The 21931-nt window shown below is 34.0% G+C and overlaps 1 protein-coding gene across 1 annotated transcript; it reads left to right on the top strand.

Annotated features, from left to right (window-relative positions):
• The first annotated feature begins 14473 nt into the window (after positions 1-14473).
• On the top strand, positions 14474-18652 carry LOC109152712 (SNF2 domain-containing protein CLASSY 3-like). Its single transcript, XM_019300363.1, has 5 exons — positions 14474-14839; positions 14978-15958; positions 16284-16433; positions 16604-18474; positions 18572-18652. The coding sequence occupies exons 1-4, from the start codon at positions 14474-14476 to the stop codon at positions 18455-18457; spliced, it is 3351 nt and encodes a 1116-aa protein (XP_019155908.1). The 3' UTR covers positions 18458-18474; positions 18572-18652.
• Positions 18653-21931: the final 3279 nt, after the last annotated feature.

The following is a 21931-nucleotide window of genomic DNA, read 5'->3' as shown; positions in this document are numbered from 1 at the left end:
GGTCGAACCCATCGCCCACGCCGCCAAGGAATTAATAGCAACCACCAGGTCTTTTCAACTGTAAAAATGGAGTGATCAATAAAAGCTCAGAAGTCAGAAGCATCTTCAATTTGCAAATCCACCATCCACAGTTCCACACTCATCGACCCTGTCTGCAAGACTGCAAATCCGCCTACAATTATCACCAAGCCTTCGCCTTACGCCTTTGTCTAATCAGTAATCAGCGTTCACCTTCACAGAATCATGACCTAATGCCCTAATTGCAAAGGTATTTTCTGATTTCAATTAATTATAACTTATTGTTTTATTAATAAATAATAATGCAAATACGCAATTTGAGTATGTTGATTTGAATGATTTCCTGTGCAAATGACGAAATGTGCAATTAGAAATTTAGGATGTAATATTCGGATGTAGTGACCCAACAAATATTCGAGTTTGAATCCTCAATGAGGGAGGATCTCAGCCTTGGTAACAAACAAACACTCAAATCTTGCACCACTGAAGTATATCACGCGATCCACAATCCAACAATTATCTAGTTAGCATTGTTAATAGCCGGTTACTTTACTTATGTGACTTATCGCATTAAAATTTTAAATGTAATTACACTGATTAGATTTTAAAAGAAAATACAAATCAAAGGCAATAGTCTCCATCTAGAGACCAAATGACCAATGAGGATCTTGATCCAAAGATGAAAGAAGGGATGAAGGTATTTCAACCCTAAGAACAAAAAATTAGGCATTCACCATGCCAAATTAGGGCAATCAATTTTTATCCACGATTATTGTTTTAGTACTAATTTTCGTCAACGGTTATTGTTTTAGTGGCAAAATGCATCATTACTGTCATCCCTCCATTTAAGATATGCCAAAATATATAATTATTAAGTATATTTTTGTCATTTTCAAATTAAAATCTCATTTTGAGCATGAATAAAGAGATTAAGCCCTAAGATCGATCTCAATTCACAATTTTTTTTCTCGAATTAAGGTAGGATGATGGGGATAACTGCGAATTGGGATCGATCTTAGGGCTTATATCTCATTATTAATGCTCAAATTGGGAGCATAAGTTGAAAAAGACAAAAATACCCCTAAAATTTTTAAATTTCACCGTGTCTTAAACGAATGAGTGATCGGCGTGATGAATTTTAACACTAAAATAATAGTCGTGAATTAAAAGTAGTAAGAATTAAACATGTAAACTAAAACGGTCATTTTAATAATATTTGTAGAACCAAAATTGGTATTTGCTCATTTTTGCTTTAAAGAGCCTAAAGGTTGCCATGGTGAATGATATATATGCCTCTAGATAGAGTCAAGCACCATAGACAATTAAAAGTGTTCATTTTTAGAGTTAGATCATTTCGTCTATGATTGAGATCGTTGGACCATTCACTTTGATTTTTTAAAAATTTTGTGAACTTTAGATTAGCATCACGCAAACTTTTATTTCTAAGGTAACAGAATATTTGGTGTAATTGTATAATTTTAGTTTTTCGAGAAATCAATTACATTTTTTTTGTTTGGGTGTACATTAAATTTTCGTGTTTGCTTTATACACTTTTATTAAATTTCATAATAATATTTTTATCTATATATTAAATAACAAATAATTGATGAACACTATGGCCTCGTTTGGTTCGCAAAAAATATTTGGGAGAAAAATAGAATTGAAATTTCATGAAATAAATATTACAAGGAAGATTGATTTTATTGTTTAGTTTGTGGAAAAGAAATTATTGGGAGTCTATGACGTTGTTATCGGACGACATACGCGGGTGAAGATGTAGGTTCAGTTTGGACTTATTTTAGTTTATAAGAAATTTGAAATATGCATTATAGACATGTTGTTTAGTTTTTGAATTTTAAATTATTAGTGAAAATAAATAACTAATAGTTATATGCGCAACAGAACTAGTTAAATAAATAAATCGAACCGAACCAAATACAAGCTGAAATAGAACTATTTCAACCTGAACCGAAATCAAATCGAACTAAAATTTGAAACCGAATGGGTTCACTTTTTCAAAATCGCAAAAATTAAAATTAAACCGAACCCGAAAATGAACCGAAAACTGAAATGCCCACCCTAATTTTTCATATGTAATCTGATTTGTAAATTATTAGGTCTGTAGTGTTGCATACTTGCATATATATATATATATATATATATATATATATATATATATATATATATATATATATTCCGGATCAGGTGAGGATCTATCCTTAGGTGAGCACGTGAGGACTAATCTGATCCTTTCATTTAATTAAGCCAACGGCTGTGATTTAATTATATGTAATGAATTTAATTTTTCGTACTCATTTTGTTGTGCATTGGTACTCAGTTTGTTGTGCATTCTTTCTCAGCTTATTGTGCATTCTGTGTTTGTTTGTTGTGCATTCTGTCCCAGTTTGTTGTGCATTCATAGTGTGATTGTTGTGCATCCATCCAACTTTTTGGGCCGCGCGTTTTTGTTTTGTCGTAGCTTTTAGATCACTCAAAATGGATGATCTGGATTAGTCCTCACGTCCTCACCTGATCCAGAATATATATATATATATATATATATATATATATATATATATATATATATATATATATATATATATATATATATAGGCTCCGGATCCCATGAGGTCACATAGTTAGATGGGTGTATGAGATCTAATCATATCCATTAGATCAATAAATATTTAATGGTGAGATTGAGTTAGAATTTGTATTGATTCTATAAGATAGAATAGTCATAAGGGTGAATAAGTAATTGTAATCTAATAAGTATTTATGGTGAGAAATTATATGGAATATATTCCATGATTATCATCCGATTTTTGGTGATTCTAATATATATTAGCGGTAATGTAGTAGTATTGCTATTGTGATGATTCCTTAACGCAAGCCATCCCCATACAGTTTGTCGGAGCAGCGCCTGTTTCACTACATCGAACTAAAAAATGGAGGCTCCGGCCATAGGTATGTGCAAAATTTCTAATTTTTTTTTTTTTAAATTTTGTTTTGTGAAAACATGTCTGTGCATCCTGTATTGAATTGTTGTTTGTTTTCTAGTTTGTACTTGTTTCAAGTTGCTTATGTGTGCGAGACCTCCATTGTTTTTCAGGCTTGTTTTTTGTTTTTTTTTTTCTGGTGTTCCGGGGTTTTGTTCAGTAACCACGTAGTATATAGGGTGAATGTGTTGTGTGCGAACTCATCTCCAGGTCTGTGCAAGTGACGAACTGCAGTGTTTAATTACAGTGTTGAAACGTAGTATAAAGGGTGAATGTGTTGTGTGCGAACTCATCTCCAGGTCTGTGCAAGTGACGAACTGCATTGTTTAATTACAGTGATGCGATTTTCGTCTGTGTTTTGGTTTATTAGCGGTGGTTGTGTGTATTACGTACGTATATTGTTTGATTCCTTATGCGTATTAGTTAAGCGTGCGATAGTTGATTTGTTAATGCAATGCTTGTATCATTCACCTGTATATCAAACATTAATACGGAAGCGTTGATTATTACTGTGTTTGTGTTGGTTTATAAAAATATATTACGGGTAGTGAACTTTATATGCGTACATGTATAATTTAACAACAGTCTGTGCCGTAAGTGGATGAGACTGGTGCAATGTGGGTTATGGGTTATTGCAAACTAATAAATTAGCATATGAAAAATAGTTTTTAACCACATACGCTTAGAGTAATAAGAGACGGAATAACCACTTCCGGGGCCGGAAGGACTGGGGGGGACCCACTTTGCACTCCGGAAAGCGGTGCCTCGACTTGAACAGTGGTCGGCACCCCAACGTGGTGGACTAGTTGACCATGATGCACCACAGACGAACGCGCAACAGGCGGGGATTCAAACGCCTCTCCATCGTCTGCTACAATAAAAACACACAACAAAAAACATGTGTTGATACATAATTTATAACCGACATTATATAAAAATAATAATAAAAAGAAAAAAATCTTAAAATTTGACAACTGAATTAAATAAAAGAAAAATAAATACAGAACACATTGTCAAACGCAATGACCATACACTCAATAAACGCATACAACCACATAAAAATTTTAAAAAAGAAAAATAAAAATAAAACACTGGCATATACCCATGAGTTATAATAACAAGGAAAAAAGTATTTCAAAAAACGCAATGTCAAAAGCATACACAATGCAATCACTCAACACACAAAAAGGAATAATCATACAATTAACGAAATGCAAAGACCATGCAAGCAAATAGCACACTGCCATTATAACCACCATTATATAACAAATAATGATAAAACTCATGAATATTACAATTTTTAAAAAAAAAAGATGCAAGAAACTGTATAAATGCCTTTTTTAATAACCAACCCATTTAGATAATTATAATCGCAACAAATAAAAACAGTGTTGATAGACAAAATCATAACTAACATTATGTAACAGTGATGTTAACAATATTAAAAGTTGACAATCAAATTGGAATAATACATTCAAAACACATATTGTCAAATGCAAAGACCATGAAAGCAATTAGCACACGTAATAAAAAATTAAAATAACAAAACTACTGCATAGACCCATCTCATATATGATATGCACAGACATTATAACCACCATTATATAACAAATAATGATAAAACTCATGCATATGACAATTTTTTTTAAAAAAATATACAATAAAGCAGATTAAATGACATTTTTAATAACCAACCAATTCAGATAATTTTAATCACAAGAAATAAAAACAGTGATGATAAACAAATCATAATTTACATTATGTAACAGTAATGTTTTAACAATCTTAAAAGTTTACAATCGAATTGGAATAAGACATACAAGAAACATATAATCAAATGCAAAGACCATGAAAACAACTAGCACACTCAATAAAAAATTAAAACACCAAAACTACTGCATAGACCTATCTCATATATGTATATGATATGCACAGACCTTATAACCACCATTATATAACAAATAATGATAAAACTCATGCATATGACAAATTATTTTTTAAAAATATACAATAAAACAGTGTAAATGACTTTTTTAATAACCAACCAATTCAGATAATTTTCATCACAAGAAATAAAATCAGTGTTGATAAACAAATCATAATTAACATTATGTAACAGTAATGTTTTAACAATCTTAAAAATTTACAATCGAATTGGAATAAGACATTCAAGAAACATATAATCAAATGCAAAGACCGTGAAAGCAACTAGCACACTCAATAAAAAATTAAAATACCAAAACTATTGTATAGACCTATCTCATATATATATATATATATATATATATATATATATATATATATATATATATATATATATGATATGCACAGACATTATAACCACCATTATATAACAAATAATGATAAAACTCATGAATATGACAAATTTTTTTAAAAAAATATACAAAAAACAGTTTAAAAGACTTTTTTAATAACCAACACATTTAGATAATTTTAATCACAACAAATAAAAACAGAGTTGATAGACAAATCATAACTAACATTATGTAACAGTAATGTTAACAATATTAAAAGTTGACAATCAAATTGGAATAAGACATTCAAAACACATATAATCAAATGCAAAGACCATGAAAGCAATCAGCACACGTAATAAAAAATTAACATACCAAAACTACTGCATAGACCCATCTCATATATGATATGCACAGACATTATAACCACCACTATACAACAAATAATGATAAAACTCATGCATATGACAAATTATTTTTTGAAAATATTAAAAAAAAAAGCATTTTAAAAGACTTTCTTAATAACCAACACAGTTAGATAATTTTAATCACATGAACTAAAAACAGTGTTCATATACAAATCATAACTACCATTATGTAATAGTAATGTTAACAATCTTAAAGTTGGCAATCGAATTGGAATAAGACATATACTGAAATGCAAAGACCATGAAAGCAACTAGCACATGCAATTAAAAAATTAAAATAAAAAACCTACTGCATAGACACATGACGACACATAGTATTTAAACACATAAACCTCAAACATGTGTTACTACAAACATTATAACCGTCATTATATAACAAATAATGTTAAAAACCATAAATATGACAATTTTGTAAAAAAAATATTCAAAACACAGTTTAACAGACATTTTCATTTTTTTTTTTTGCATATACCTCATATGTGATATGCACAAACATTATAACTGTCATTATATAACAAATAATGATAAATTATTGATAACCACCATGAATATGACAAATTATTTTTTAGAAGTATTCAAAAAACAGTTTAAAAGACTTAAAAAAAAAATTTTGCATAACCACTGGCTAGTTAACAAAAAAAAAAAAAAAAAAAAAAAAAAAAAAAAAAAAAAAACGGAGCGTAAACCCTAAAACACGGAACAAAAAACACCCCATGAACATACGCATCGCAAAACTAAACCACCGCCCCCCATGCCGTCGCCGGCACTACCCAACTACCCAACCCTCCCCCCGCCGTCGCCGGCCCTCCCCAACCCTCCCACCGCCGTCGCCGGCACTCCCCAACTCTCCCACCGCCATCGCCGGCACTCTCCACCCCTCCCACCACCGTCGACTCCCCAGCCCTCCCACCGTCGCCGGCGTTCCCCAACCCTCCCACCGCCGTCGCCGGCACTCCCCAGCCCTCCCCCCGTCGCCGGCGCTCCTCCATCCTCCCACCGCCGACATGCACCACCACCAACCACTCTATATACACACCCCACATCGAATACACAATCAAAATCATACGGGATACCTGGAATGCGAGCAGCAGATCCCCGCCTTTGTCTCTTGGATTGGCGTGAAGAAGACCCTGCCATGCAGAATGTCGGAGAATGCGCTGGATATCTGATCGGGGAGTGACCGTTGGAGAAGGGAGAGAGCAGAAGCGTTTGCGGAGAAGACAGTCTACAACTGGTAGACTAAGAGTCGGATGCAAACACCACGTCAGTAACGCATATCGACAATAATAATATAATTAAAACACATAACTACCATAATTAGTGTTGCACAAGCCCATAAAATCTGCTAATCTATTATTACAACCTAATTAAGACAATATAAAAAAGACAACAACACCCCCATTTGCACTAAATACACACGCACGTGGCTACACAATGAGATTAATCTCATCCATCCAAAAAAACAAAACAACGCACCAGATCAAGCCTCACCACCTTGCCTGACAAAGGTAACCTCACCAGATTCAATATCTATATATATATATATATATATATATATATATATATATATATATATATATATATATATATATATATATATATATATATAGAGAGAGAGAGAGAGAGAGAGAGAGAGAGAGAGATTTGGATCAAATGAGAACAAGTCCTTAGTAGATAAGTAAGAACCAATCTGAGCCTTACATTTCGAATTGTTTTTATTATCACTCACTTTACTATGTAAAGTTGATCGCTAAAATCTGCAATTCTCAGACTTTTCCAAGTTTGCACATTTCGTATTAACATTTTGCATATTTAGTATTAAAAGATTGCACTTGTAAAAAATGCAAAAGTGCATTGCACTTAGGGTTTCGATTTTAGAGCTTATGACTGAGTTTTTGGTTTTGTTTGGTTTAGTGGTTCACTTTTTACTGGTCTAGCATTAGATTAAAAATTTACCTTTTCATTGATTTTATAAAATTTACTAGGTTTGTATATTTAGTTGTTAAATATTGCATATTTGAGTGTCTAAGTTTGCATGGTGAAGTTGATGATAATTACAAAAATGTCACCGCGTTTTTAAAAATCTAATAAGTTCTGTCGAATTTTTACCGATGTAAGACTGAGATTGGTTCTTATTTCTCTCATATGGACTATGGTACTATTCTCACAGGATCCTTCACATATGTGTGTGTGTAGTATATAACAAGGATATATTAGACATTTTAAAAAGTGTCGTTAAAAAGTTTAAACGAACCAAACATGTTAATTAAATTTATAGGTAATTTAATTGTTATGTTTCCGAACATCTTAATTAATTTTCCCTATAAAATTATTTCAATATAATATACTCCCGAAAAATACTTTAATTGATGAGAAAGTACTAAATGATCTCTTATAAAAAAAAAAAAAAATTTGTTTGAAAACCTTTTCTATCCAACCAAACATGCTCATATATGCCTATGAAAATAATAGTTGGTTCGTCAAGAAAAAAATCTCGCCATATATGGTGATAAAAATTTTTAAAATATGACCATTATTATTATTTTCTCTTTAATAAAAGGAATCCCACATGACATAATCAACCGTTAAAGTAAAATATTTTTTTGAAAGGACCGTTAAAGTAAAATATTAAATGCATTGCAATTAAAATTTTCCAAATATTATTATGTGGGATTTATGAAATATTACTTAAATATTATTATTGCATATTACAGTACTATATTAGGTGGGATTTATGAAATATTACATAGTATGAAAATTGAAAAGCATGATTTTTTTATTGTACAAAAAAAAAAAAGCATGATTTTTTTTTTTAACATCAGATTATACTTTTGTAATTTACAGTGAGTTAAAGTAAAATATTAAATGCATCGCAATTACTTTTTCCATATAATAAAGAGACAATAATTAGGCGATATTTATTAAATATTTTTTTTTTGGTGTATAGATATTTATTAAATATTACTAGTATTAAAATCATGATTTTTTATTTTTATTTTTATAATCAGATCATACTTATGTAATTTAGTAAATTTACAGTGAGTTAGACTTCTAGAACACTTATAACATGGTTAGTAAATTTTAAAAAAATTTACAAATATATAAAATTACAATACTTATTTTGGATAATAAATTTATCTTTAAAAATGGGCATTGGCGATTGGAAAGTCAACCGGAGAATGATAAATTAATACTCCGTAGTAAGGTAAAAAGACGTTTTTAACCTTAGATTTGTTCTTTTCTTTAAACCAATTAAACACTATAATACAATTTCAGAAGTATATTCTTTTAACAAATCAAACAATGAAATATAATTCATATTATATTCATTATATATTCCATTCATCGTGGAATAGCATTTATATTCCTTCAAAATTCATTCCAGAAACTAAACATGTTGGTAATATAATTGTCAAATATCAACACAACAATATATAATCCTAAATTTTGAAGGATTTTGTACCATGGTGCAGAAGGCGCTAAATGCTAGTCAGATACCCGGGGACGGGTGCCTATGTGGCACCTAAACGTTACCTAGCTAGCCGACTAATTTTTGGGTCTTTTATGAAATTATTGCAGCGTTCTATATATAACATACTAGATATGTATTAAACTATTACAGGGCGTTTGGTTGGAGGGGGGGGGGGGGGAATTATGTGAGAAATAAATTATAATTCCATGGGAGTTGAATTACTGGGAATAAAGTGGAAATTTAAATTCCAGTGTTTGGTTGACAGGAATAGAATTACTGGGAATTTCAATTCCAATGTTTGGTATACATGGAAATTGAAAGGGAATAAGTAGTATAAAGTCAAAAATGTCCATTATTATTGTTAGACATTAATTTTAAGTTAAAAAAGGAAGGAGTAATGTTGACTCATCACTATCTTTTTTTTCCAGGAATTAAAATACCAGGGGGGCATGGGATTTTAATTCCATGAAAATGGGGGAATTGCAATTCCTTCCAACCAAACTACGGAATTTAATGGTCTTTGAAATTAGATGGGAATTAAGTGGGAAGGAAATTTAAAATCCCTCTAACCAAACACCCTGTTAATATATTTAGGTAAATTGGGTTAATTGACAAAGGCAATAGTGCAATACTAAGGCAAAGTTAATATCCCAATACTATTAATATATTTAAGCAAATTAGGTTAATTGGCAAAGGCAATAATGCAATACTACTAAGGCAAAGTTAATATGCCACTAAGGCTAGAGGATGAGGAGGCGATGTCACTGGCGATTGGGCAACGAAGTCAAAGAAGATGTGCATGCGGCACAAATCAGGCGGGGGACGAGCAAACGACGGCTGGTCCAACTAGAGAAGGATCATGTCACAATTGTCATTTTCCATAATAGTAATGTACTACATACTTATTACATCTTCATTTTATGTGTGTTTGTTTAGCTAGTGATGATATAGTTACATAACAACATTTTATATTATTTCATTTTATAAGTAATACTAGTACTGTCAAAGTGACTCGACCAATAACTTATAAAGACCAACAATTTGACGAAGCGGAGTATGTCAAGAAATTAGCACCCCATCCTACCCTGCCCGCCTATTACACGGGTTGCCCGTGTAAATTAATAATTTCTAATGGCTTTTTGTCTTATTCAATAGGTATATTAATATGTAAACCTATTAAATCAGATTCTAAAGCTCAACAAAACATACAAAAAAGATAGAGATGGCGAAAGAACCATAGATGTCACTCGTATCTGGACTTTTCCGATCGAGTTCCGCATCATGAGTGTCCCAGTTCCGACTTACGCCCTAACTCATTGAGTCAGGGATCTAGAGGTTACGATTTGTCTTCCCTGATTTTCAGATTCTCTCCCAACTTCATGAGGCATCTCAACACCAAGGCTCGGAGGAACTGCATCAACATCGGCGTGGCTCAAATCGTTGCGGCTTCGTGATCTAACAACAAGGGCAGTTCTGGCATTCCCCGACGGCTAAGACACTAGATGTCGCCGTCGCTTCCATTTCCCCTCCTGAAGTTTCAAGTCATGTAGCTGATGAGGGGGTGGTGTTGGTGGATAATGGTAGTTATAGTGACCCTAATGTACAGATTCCGGATTTGACACACGCCACGCTTCATTTTTGAGTTCAAATGGGAGCGTTGTAGTTCACACCGGTATGCTCCCCTACTCTTTTTTTTTTTTTTTTTTTTTAAATTTTTAATTTTATTTTATGAATCTATTGTTTTTGCATTTATTTTGTTGCCTTTCTCCCCTTGAGGTTAGGTCGAGCATTAATGATAATTTCTGTTAACCAATAGTGGATTGTGTTATGAACAAGTGGGGTCCATTTCTTATGTTGGGTGGGGTCAAAGTGAAATCGAATTTTTTCTAGTTGAGACAATGACTTTGATATATTATACACTTTTAACTTGGACAATGGGTATTGCACAGGCTGCACACTTATTGCACGGGTTGGCCGACTAAATTAATAATTTTTTAAAAACTACAATTAATAGTATGTTTCATTTTCACCAAAAAAAAAAATTAAAAATAGTATGTTTCATATTTTCTTAATTTGAAATTTTGCGTAATTCCTAAACCCTAATAGAGTAATTTGTTATTCTAAAGCCTCTATGTAAAACATTGGCGCAATTCATTGAGTTGATGTTCTTCTTTGTCATCAAATCAACAAAATATAGTTGTCTAGCTACCAAACACTATCATTGTTTTTCTTTCCAAACTGTTACATCACTCTTGCTTTCTTACCAACGATCCATTGCCATTGTAACTAGCTGTTGGTCTCGTTTTCTTCCACCCTGGCCTGCCACAAATTCTTGTCATTGTTTAGCAACCAATTGGAACATGCGTTATCGTGCAAGGTACTAAACCCTTTCATTATATCTTTGTGTGATAATGCATACACACACACACACACACATCAACAATGGAGAAAAACAAAACTGGAGTTCAACCTTAGGGTGTTGGGGGAGGGGATGTGGTTCATGAAATGTTATTTTACCTTAAAGAATATTAGGTTTCAAGATTTAATTTGGTTAAAAACAAGTTTGGTTGAGTGGTTATCTTTTATGTTATAGGAGTTATTTTACTTTAATACTCTGATCTTACAATACGTTTTATTCATTGAATGATTTTTAAGATAATTGAAATAGACAAGAAATATAATAGAAATTTAATTATATTATTTAGTTTTTGAAATGAATAGAATCCAATAATTGTATTTTATGATTTAATTGAATTAAGGAATATAAATGTAATAAATATTCAAAAGACAAAATTATCCTCCACATTGATATATTTATGTATGTATACATGCCCGTTGTTGTTGTTGTTGTTGTTGTTGTTGTGTTGTTGTTGTGTTGTTATTATTATAGTACATAACAAAAAAAACTAATAATTAAAATAAACGTAGGTATTAACATATTAGACATACACAACAACAATAATAATAATGATAATTATTATTATAGAATACCCTACTTTCATAAGACATAATAATAAAGAGAAAATAGATAAAGATAAATTATGTTTTACAAAACATAAGTTATTATTTTTTTGAATGTTACTGACTCTATTACATTGTAGTATCTGTAACATACTTTCTAAACCTAATGAAGCACAAAGAGTCAACAACGTCTACGCTGAGGCTCGAGAATAATTTAATACCAAGGTCCTCTTAGAATAATTATTTGTATGACAAAGGAAATAATGACACCAAGGTTGGACTTACATATGAGAGGTTGTGAGTTCGTGTCTCAGTAGAGGCAGTATTGACTCTTTGTGCTTCAGTAGGTTGAGAAAATAGTTATGAACAGATATTACATTGTAATAGAGCTAGTAGCATTCAAAAAAAAAAAAAAAAAAAACCTGACTTATTACTGGAAATGTTTTTTCAGTGAACAAAATGTGTTGTTAACCTACTTACATATATTTGTAGCAAACTTCAAAATTAAATAAGACAATGGTAGAATATATATATATATATATATATATATATATATATATATATATGATTTAAAAATAATAATTAATTTCATTTTTGGTCATATATTTATAGGTGGTCGTCCACTTTTAGTCTTTCTTTTTCAGAATATTCCTGTTGGTCATAGTATTATCGTGGCATGACCATTTTTTTTATCATCGGTCAACAAAATCGTCAAAATGTTATTAAATATAAGGACATTTTAATCTTTTTAATACAAAGCGAGTTGACTCGCTATAATATATATATATATATATATATATATATATATATATATATATATATATATATATAATCATAATTGAAGACCTAAATTCACTTGTGTTTTACGAAAGTTAAACATTTTTGTTGATAGAGGACAAAAAATGGTCATGCTACAATAATACTAGAATCAGATAGAATGTTTTGTAAAGAAAAAAAAAAACAGAACTAAAAGTGAATTGTCACCTCTAAATCTAAGGAAAAAAAAATTAAATTGACTTTAAAAATAATTAATTAAAAGCTTGAACTTGAGAACAATGTATGTTTTGAAGGGAGAGAAAAAACAATAGGTTAGAATGATAAGCTTAGTAAAAAGGCAAGGAAAGTGAGAATAGAAGAAATCACTTTTATTCCAAAATATCTAAAAATCTTATATAAATATATAACATCCACTCTTTTACCTTAAGGTTAACTTGTAGTTTGGTGTTAATCGAAGGGTAAAAGTGGAGTAACTTGGAGATTAAGAAAATAGTTGACAAATCCTTAAAAAAAAGGATAGATTGTTGACATTGGAGATATAACGGATGATAAAAAAGTGTTTAATAAAAAGAAAAAAAGAAAACTAATGGTAAAAAAAGTACGGAGTATTATGTTTGTAAATTGTAATTAACTAATTACTACATAGAGTTAATACCATCTAGGGTCCTCTAAGTATAGTTGTTTTGTCACGTTTAGTTCTTTCAAATTACCACCTATAGTCCTTCGAGTTTCAAATCGTTACCATCCGTAGTCCAAATTAACCACTTATGGTCCTTCGACTTTTAAAATTTAATTAGCCGCGGTCCTCCTAGAAGGACCATGCGTGATTAAAATTTGATAGTTGAAGGATCTTGTGTGGTTAACTTGGACCACAGATGATAAAAATTTAAAAGTGGAAGGACTATATGTGATAATTTGAAAATTTAGAACTAAACGTGACAAAATTACTATACTCAGAGGACCCTAGATGGTATTAACTCTTACTTATTGAAATTGAGGAGGCTCAATCTTAATCATGCATGCCAAACGGGACATTACGTAAATGTTTAGGAATGCATAAAGACAAGTTTACATAATTATATATAATTATTATTTCATTTTTCTCTCTCATATATAGTCCTTCCATTCCCGTTTTCCCGCCCCTTCTTTTTACAGAGCATTCCAGCGAATATTACCCTTCTGGGATTCTGGACATACCAAAAACTCGTTCATGTTTGGAGCCCGTACACACCTATTTTTGATTCTTTGGACTCTTCCGTGTAAATGCAGGCTGTGTGGGTAGTAAAGTTTTTATCTTGTGTATACGCATATAAAAGTTGTGTTTTGAAAACAAAAATTAAAGAAAGCTCTTTTCTTTGAGAGAGAACAAACAAAAGAAAGCTTTCTCTGTAATCGCGGTGAAGCCGGGGAGTGGATTTTGTGGATATCGGTAACGAGAAACTGTTGTTTTTCCACTTTTTTGTACCCTTTTGTGATGTGTTTTTGCTACAAACTGTGATTTTTGTTTGTTCTTGATAAAGTTGATCTTTTTTTTTTTTTTTTTTTTTTGTGTTTGGCAGCAGGATGAACCCTTTGAATGCTTATGGACGGCGAAGGCCGAAGACCCGGAATCAATGGGATGATTTCTATGTGGAGTTTAATGAAGAGAAGAAACGGAAAAACAACAAGGTTTTTGAGTCTGGGTCTTCCAGTGATAGAGTGGAAGGTGATGGTGGTGAGAGGGGGAGGCCAGGGAACAATGCTGGTGGTGCTGATAGGGTTGAGGAGGAGGAGGTGGTGGTTGGGAAGAAAAGGAAGAGACTTAGGAGGATTGGTGAAGCTCAGAAGCCCTCATCTTCTGATATGGATATTGAATTTCTTGGGGATTTTGTGATAGGTGAGGGGGGGAAGGAGATGGAGATGATGGATGTTGAATTTGTTGAGAAATCTGTGGAAGGGGAGATGGAGAAGGGGAAAGGGAAAGAGAAAGAGAAGAAGAAACAGAAGGGTAAGGGGAAAGAGAAGGAGAAACAGAAGGGTAAGGGGAAAGAGAAGAAGGAGAAACAGAAGGAAAAAGGGAAAGAGAAGGAGAAAAAGAAGGAAAAGGGGAAAGAGAAGGAGAAGGGGCAAGAGAAAGAGAAAGAGAAAGAGAAAGAGAAGGAGGAGGATAAAAGCAAATGGCTAGTTTTGGTGGATAAAAACAGTGACACCAAATGTGTAGCTGTGGTGGACTGTGATGATAGTAGTAGTGATGAAGATGTTGTGTTTGTAGGGGAAACAACTCCATTTTACCAAAACATAACTAATAGTGTGAAGGCTATTTCAGTAGATGATAAGAGGGGTGATAATAATCAGCTTGTTCTTGTGAGGGTATCCAATCAATCCCCTAATGAATTTGTGTTGAAAACTGGCTCAGGATCAGGCTCCAAAGTTGGGTCTGTGGATGGAAGGGGCCCTGAACCTATTACCTATGATGAGGTTGCTTCATCAACCTCAAAGAGAAGAAGGGTGGAGTCTTCTATTAGTCTCTCAAATGTAAACTCCTCAGATTCCGAGGACTTTTCATTATCATTATCATCATCATCGTCATCATCTTCTTCTTCAGATGATGATTCAGACTATGGGGATTTCATTGCCAATGCCCCCTCTCCTGTCTTTAAGAGGGCAGATGAAAAGGGGAAGGATGGTGAAAAGAGAAAAATGATTGTTTCTGGTCTTAGATCATCTTCAAACAAGGATGAAAGGAAAGAGCAAAGCGATTATGGTTTTCGTGTTGGTGAGGATAGTGAGGAAAAACAGAAAACCATAGCTAAGAAGAGGAGGCAAAGAGCAAGAAATCTGAATGTGAAGGACATCCTTCTTAACACTGTTTTGGAGAAGGAGAGCATGCTGAATGAAAGGCTTCGTCCCGAAGAGACTGCTCCACCATTGCCCTTGAAGTTTAGATTCGAAGATGAAGACGAAATTCCCCCCGAGAAAGAAGATTGGGAGGTGGAGAACGAAAGCCTCTTTGCAGATCTCGACATGGGTAGATTGCAATCCGAGACTGGTTCAAATGCTCAAACGATGGTATTCTCACTTCTATTCTGTTTTGTTAAGCTTAATGCCATTCTATATATGTTCTTTATGTATATATGTATGTGTACATATATGATCAGTGCCTAATCTATGCTGAGATTGAATGAATGATTGGCAAACTGCTCCTCATACTATGAACTAAACAGTATTGTTCTTGCTAAGAATCAAAACACTGATAAGGCATAGTAAAGTTTGATGCTTTTATGCATTTCTGAGATGAATCATGAATTTATGTATCCATTTTTGAAAAGGATAAAGCTAAGCTAGCTTGGGTTGATATAAATATACATTTTCGGTGTTCTGCTTCTGCTTTCAGCTCCAGGAGGACAATGGAAAAGCTGATAATAATGCAAAAGTCTGCTGCCATCCAAAGGGGCATCTTTTTATCCTCGATGAACAAATTGGAATCTTATGCAAGTATTGCTTGGCTGTGTTCATGGAAATAAAGTATATTCATCCAGATTTTGTAAGTAGATATATAAATTTGTTTTCTTCTGGATTAGTATTTGTGTTTTGTCAAGAATATGCAATTGAAGCATCTGCTCCATCTGAACTAAAAGTCTAAGCTCATAGTTGGATTGCACATTAATGGTTATATGCTGTTTCTGATGTTCATCTATCTGGTGTTTTCTGAAGGCTGTGAAATCCAACCAGAGATATGACAAGAGATTCCAAGGTGGATTGGAGCACCCCGATGATGATGGTGATTTCGAGTTGGGCGATGTTCCTGCAAACAATTGTGCCGAGGATGTTTCTGGGGAGACGGTGTGGGATCTTGTACCTGGTCACATTAAGGAAAGAATGTACCAGCATCAGATCGATGGGTTCGAGTTCATGTGGAGGAACATTGCTGGAGATCTCGATATTCAGAATCTGAAAGTGCTGCAATCTAATAAGGGGAAAGGATGCATAATTTCGCATGCTCCTGGGACTGGGAAAACGGGGTTAAGTGTGGTGTTTCTCCAGTCGTTCATGAAGCTCTTCCCCATGTGTCGTCCCGTGGTGATTGCCCCTCGAAGCATGCTTCTAACGTGGGAAAACGAGTTCGTGAAATGGGATGTCGATACTCCATTCCACAACCTGAACAATCCCAAGCTGTCGGGGAAGGAGAACGTGACAGACGATGTTCAAGGCAGTAATTGGAAGATTTTCAAGCGAAAATCCAAAGGCAGAGAGCTGAACCGGACCCTGAAGTTGTATAGTTGGGCTAATGGCTCGGGGATTCTCGGGATCACTTATCGTCTCTTCGAGAAGCTAGCTGGAGAGGGAGCAGAAGACGAGAAGGTGAGAAGAATACTTCTAAAGTACCCCGGGATTTTAGTCCTGGATGAAGGACACACTCCCAGAAATGATGATAGTCTCATGTGGAGGGCTCTTTCGAAAGTTGAAACCCCCCTTCGGGTTATCCTATCCGGGACGCCTTTCCAGAACAATTTCCAGGAGCTGTATAACACGTTATGCCTCGTGAGCCCCGACTTCTCGGTCTCCACTCCTAGTAGCACTCGAAACTTTATGCAGAAAGGCAAGAGGAATAAGTGGAGTTCTATCACGAGCTCTATCATCAACGACGAAAATGGGAGAAGGATAGACGAGCTTAAGCAGATGATTTCCCCGTTTGTGCACGTTCACAAGGGTCATATTCTGCTCGAGAAGCTCCCGGGCCTAAAGGACGCCCTGGTGCACTTAAGGCTCACTGACCTGCAGCAGAAGCTGCTCGATTTGGTCTCGAAGAAGAATTTCATAGAACAAGATAACTTGATGACCTTGATATCTGTCCATCCTTCCCTCGCCCCGGACTATATCCGGGGGGAAAAGGACCTCGAGCTCGACCCAAGTGCGGGAGTGAAAACGAACTTCGTTTTCGAGCTTGTCAAGCTCTGCAGTGCTCACGGGGAACGAGTCATCGTTTTCAGCAGGCTCATCGAGCCACTCTCCCTCATCAAGCAGCAGCTTCTGCACCATTTAAAGTGGTCCGAGAACGAGGAGATTCTATACATGGATGGGAAAATCGATGCTAAATATCGCCAAGACAGGATTTCAGCTTTCAACAATCCAGTTAGTGTGGCTAAGGTCCTCCTTGCCTCCACAGCTTCCTGCTGTGAAGGGATTAACCTCATCGGGGCCTCGAGGATCGTGCTTCTTGATGTTGTCTGGAACCCCTCGATCACGAGGCAGGCCATTAGCCGGGCTTACAGGCTTGGCCAGACGAAAGTCGTGTACGTTTACAACCTGATTTCGTCCACATTCGAGGCCAGGAAATACGAATGCCAAGCAAGGAAAGACAGGATGTCTGAGCTGGTGTTCTCTGATCGCGAGGGGGAGAATCATTGCAGCAGGACGGAGAATCTCTCTGCAGATGTGATCCTGGAAGCCATGGCTGAGAAGGAAAAACTCCGGGGAATCTTCGAGCTCATTGTGCACCAGCCGAGGACTCAACAGATACTGTTCAATGATCCCACCGAGGGGCCAAAGCCCGCAGACCAGTCCTAAACGTTCCCCGGATTAAGGTGGGACACCAAACTTCTCATTGCTCATTGTATATATAGATTTGATCTTTTTTCGAGTTTTCGAGTTTTTGAGTGACCATTGGGTGCTGTTTTGCAGGTCTGCATGATTCATCTTCAAGGCTGAAATTCATATGTTCTTGACTTCTGAAAGATGATTTGTGAAGTATATTGACAATGTTGTGTTGAAAGTGGCAGAATATATATAGTTCATTGACATATAAAACTATTTACTTCTGTTTTTTCTGGTACTGTATAACCAGCTCTAATGGCATTTGATTTTAAAGCATTTTCAAGACAAGAACTTCAAATTTGAATAGTTGAATCATCAAACCAATCAATTCTTTTCTAGTGGTTTTTGAGTTGATATTCCAGCATAATTTTTGCAGTAATCTGTTTCAGTTTTACTCCTATAATCTTGATTGGTTGTAGCATCTTCTTCAAAGTAATCTGGTATCAACTAATTGAGAAACACCATCTTTTTAACTTTTCACTATCTCCAATACAAGATTGAATGGAAGAGGTGAAAAGTGTATTACAAAGATGGTGAGCCCTTTATTAAACATATCCTGGGCCAAAGCTCCCAAAATGCCTAAGCAACTATACTTTGTAAGATTTTCCCAAATAATATATATTATATATTATATATTATATATTATATATTATATATTAGAGCTTTAATTAAGTGGTGCAAGTTGACTAGACTTATTAAGTGGTCTGGTTGGATTGAATAAGTAGGAGGGAGTTGTTATTCACTTTGTGCCTAATATAAACCTGTTATTGATTAGATAGCACATACAAATACGAGATACGGTACTCAGACTACTCAGTAGACATCAATACACCATCTAGGGTTCTGAGTGAGGCAAAACATGAATAACGATCTACCGTGTTAAGTGGCTAACGATCTACCGTTAAGAGGAACAGTGGCTAACGATCTACCGTTAGAGGCAACACAACAGGAACATCAACTGTGACCGGAGATCAACACAACAACACAACAGGGACGTGGCAAACCGTTAGAGGCAACACAACAGGAACATCAACTGTGGCCGGAGATCAACACGACAACACATCAGGGACGTGGCAAGAGATCAACACAGCTATAGCTTCTGCAGATACGAGATTAGGTCTCTCGTACACTATTATTCTGTATCGTTAGATTATTTAGAATAGGTATATTAGAATAGTGGTTACAACTTCTTAACTACTTTCTCCTGTATATACTATTTATACCCGTTAGCTTCTTCATCAATATACAACAGTTCATTTCTTTACATAACACACCTTTCATCCTGCTGTCCAAACAACAAAAACAAAAATCAGGAACAAACAAACAAAAAGCACACTTGTAGCAATTACATTACAAAAGGGTCCAAAGATGGGGAAAAGGAACAGTTTCCGGGAATGAGGTGGTGGTGGTTGAGAAGGAAGAGAAATAGGATGAGTAGTGAAACTAAGAAGGCATAGATTATCTTCTGATATGGATATTGAATTTGTTAAGGATTTTGTTTCTAAGCTAACCATTTGCATTTATCCTTTCTCCCTCTCCCTCTTCTTCCCCAAGAGAATTTGTTGAGGATTTTGTGAAATGGGGAGGAAGAGGGAGAGGTAGAAGATGGAGGAGGAGGATAAAAACAAATGGTTAGATTTGTGCCAAGTGTACTCTTCACCCATGTTTTCTCTATTCCTCTATTTGGAGAAGTCCAAATTTACTTTCTCCAAAAATGTACATAAAGTGGACAAATAGAGAAGAGTATAAATTTTAGTAAACTAATGGGCCGTTTACTAACTGTAAATTTCTGGAAATTTTCGGAAGGAAATTTCTAGAAAACTGAAACACACTTAAAAACTGTTTTCAAAATGGAAAACAGAATCATCTATCATCTATTTAGTTATATGTCACTATAACCACATTACTATGGTTACATTCATTATCATCTTATTTTACTTATTAGTATCTTCTATCTTTTCTACTTACTTTACTTATTTAAACACAATTTATTTGCTTACACTTTAAAGTTAGACATTATTTACATTATCAAAATTAAGAATTAAAATCTATATAATGTTTTAGATTTTGATTGAACTCAATAGATTATTAGTTCGAATATTTTTAATTATGTTACATCATAATACAAGTTCCGTCCAGATATCGGATATAGAAATCTCACATATATTAGAATTCAAAGTAAAAGTTATATATTCATATACACGTCATTCAAATAAATATATCTAAATTTTTTTAAAAAATTATTAGCTCAATTAAATTTTAAATTGAAAAATTAGAAAACAGAAAACAGAGAATGAAAACTGAAAAATTTTAAAATAGAAAATAGAGAACAATTTTCTATTTTCCATTTCTCCAATCCTCTAATTCTCTGTTTTTCAAAAAAATATTTTCATTTCTCCAATTTGGTAAACAATTCCTCCATCTCTGCCTGTGCTAGGCAAACTAGCTGTCCATTTCAACTTTTTTTTTTTTTTTTTTTTTTTTTTAAAAAAAAACAAAGGATAAAACAGTACACTTTTTTTCTATGAAGACTTTTTTCTTCTTCTCTCCTGACTCTCTGTGCGTACAACACTTCTTATAGCCATAGCCAATAATAGTTTACATAATTATTTTCATATTTCTCTCTATAGTCCTCCCCGTTTCCCAGCCCCTTTATGACAGCTAGCATTAATTCCAGTGCATATTACCCTTCTAGCTAGGCTAGAAGACATATCAATAACTCCATGGTCAAGTCCTTTCACACTTTTTTTTTTTTTCTCAGAAGTCCTTTCACCCCTTAAAAAAAAAAAGTCCTTTTTGTGATTGAGTTAATTCCAGCAATGGTCTTCTGACTATGTTGATTTTTCAAAATTAGTCCTCGACTTTTAATTTGGACATTTTACGTCCCTTGACTTTCAATTTCTTTTCAATTGAGGTCCTTTCGTTAGATAACGACAAATTGGACTTTAAATGAAAGGGTAAAGTAGTTATTTCATCTGCCTAATGTATAATTCTTCGTATTTCTTCCATTTATACGCGACTTCGGACATCAAATTCACTTAATTGCTTAATCCCTAATGGAATTTTGTTCTTCGAGTGGATTTAGGAATTAAGCAATTAAGTGAATCTGATGTCCGAAGTCACGTATACAAGGAAGAAATATGAAGAATTATACATTAGACAAATGAATTGACTAATTTACTCATTCATTTAAAGTCTAATTTTTCGTAATCTCACGAAAGGACCTCAATTGAAAAGAAATTGAAAGTCAAAGGACGTAAAATATCCAAATTAAAAGTCAAGGACTAATTTTAGAAAATCAACACAGTCGGAGGACCATTACTGGAATTAACTCTTTTGTGATTCTTTGGGCCCTTCCTTGTAAATATAGGGTTGTGTGGGTAAAGTTTTGTCTTGTCTATATATACGCTGCGTATATACAAGTTTAAGAACACAAAAGAAAAGAAA

This window comes from Ipomoea nil, unplaced genomic scaffold (assembly GCF_001879475.1).
Source record: "Ipomoea nil cultivar Tokyo-kokei standard unplaced genomic scaffold, Asagao_1.1 scaffold2480, whole genome shotgun sequence".
Taxonomy (NCBI): domain Eukaryota; kingdom Viridiplantae; phylum Streptophyta; class Magnoliopsida; order Solanales; family Convolvulaceae; genus Ipomoea; species Ipomoea nil.
Note: the sequence above shows the minus strand (reverse complement) of the source record. Positions and strands in the feature narration are given on the sequence as shown.

What these genes read in the sequence shown, in the direction of transcription:
- LOC109152712 (XM_019300363.1), top strand. Translation starts at nt 14,474, where the DNA reads ATGAACCCTTTGAATGCTTATGGACGGCGAAGGCCGAAGACCCGGAAT. An exon ending in TTGAATTTGTTGAGAAATCT is followed by an intron (nt 14,840 to 14,977) that starts GTGGAAGGGGAG and finishes GGGAAAGAGAAG; the next exon opens with GAGAAAAAGAAGGAAAAGGG. An exon ending in GTTCAAATGCTCAAACGATG is followed by an intron (nt 15,959 to 16,283) that starts GTATTCTCACTT and finishes TTCTGCTTTCAG; the next exon opens with CTCCAGGAGGACAATGGAAA.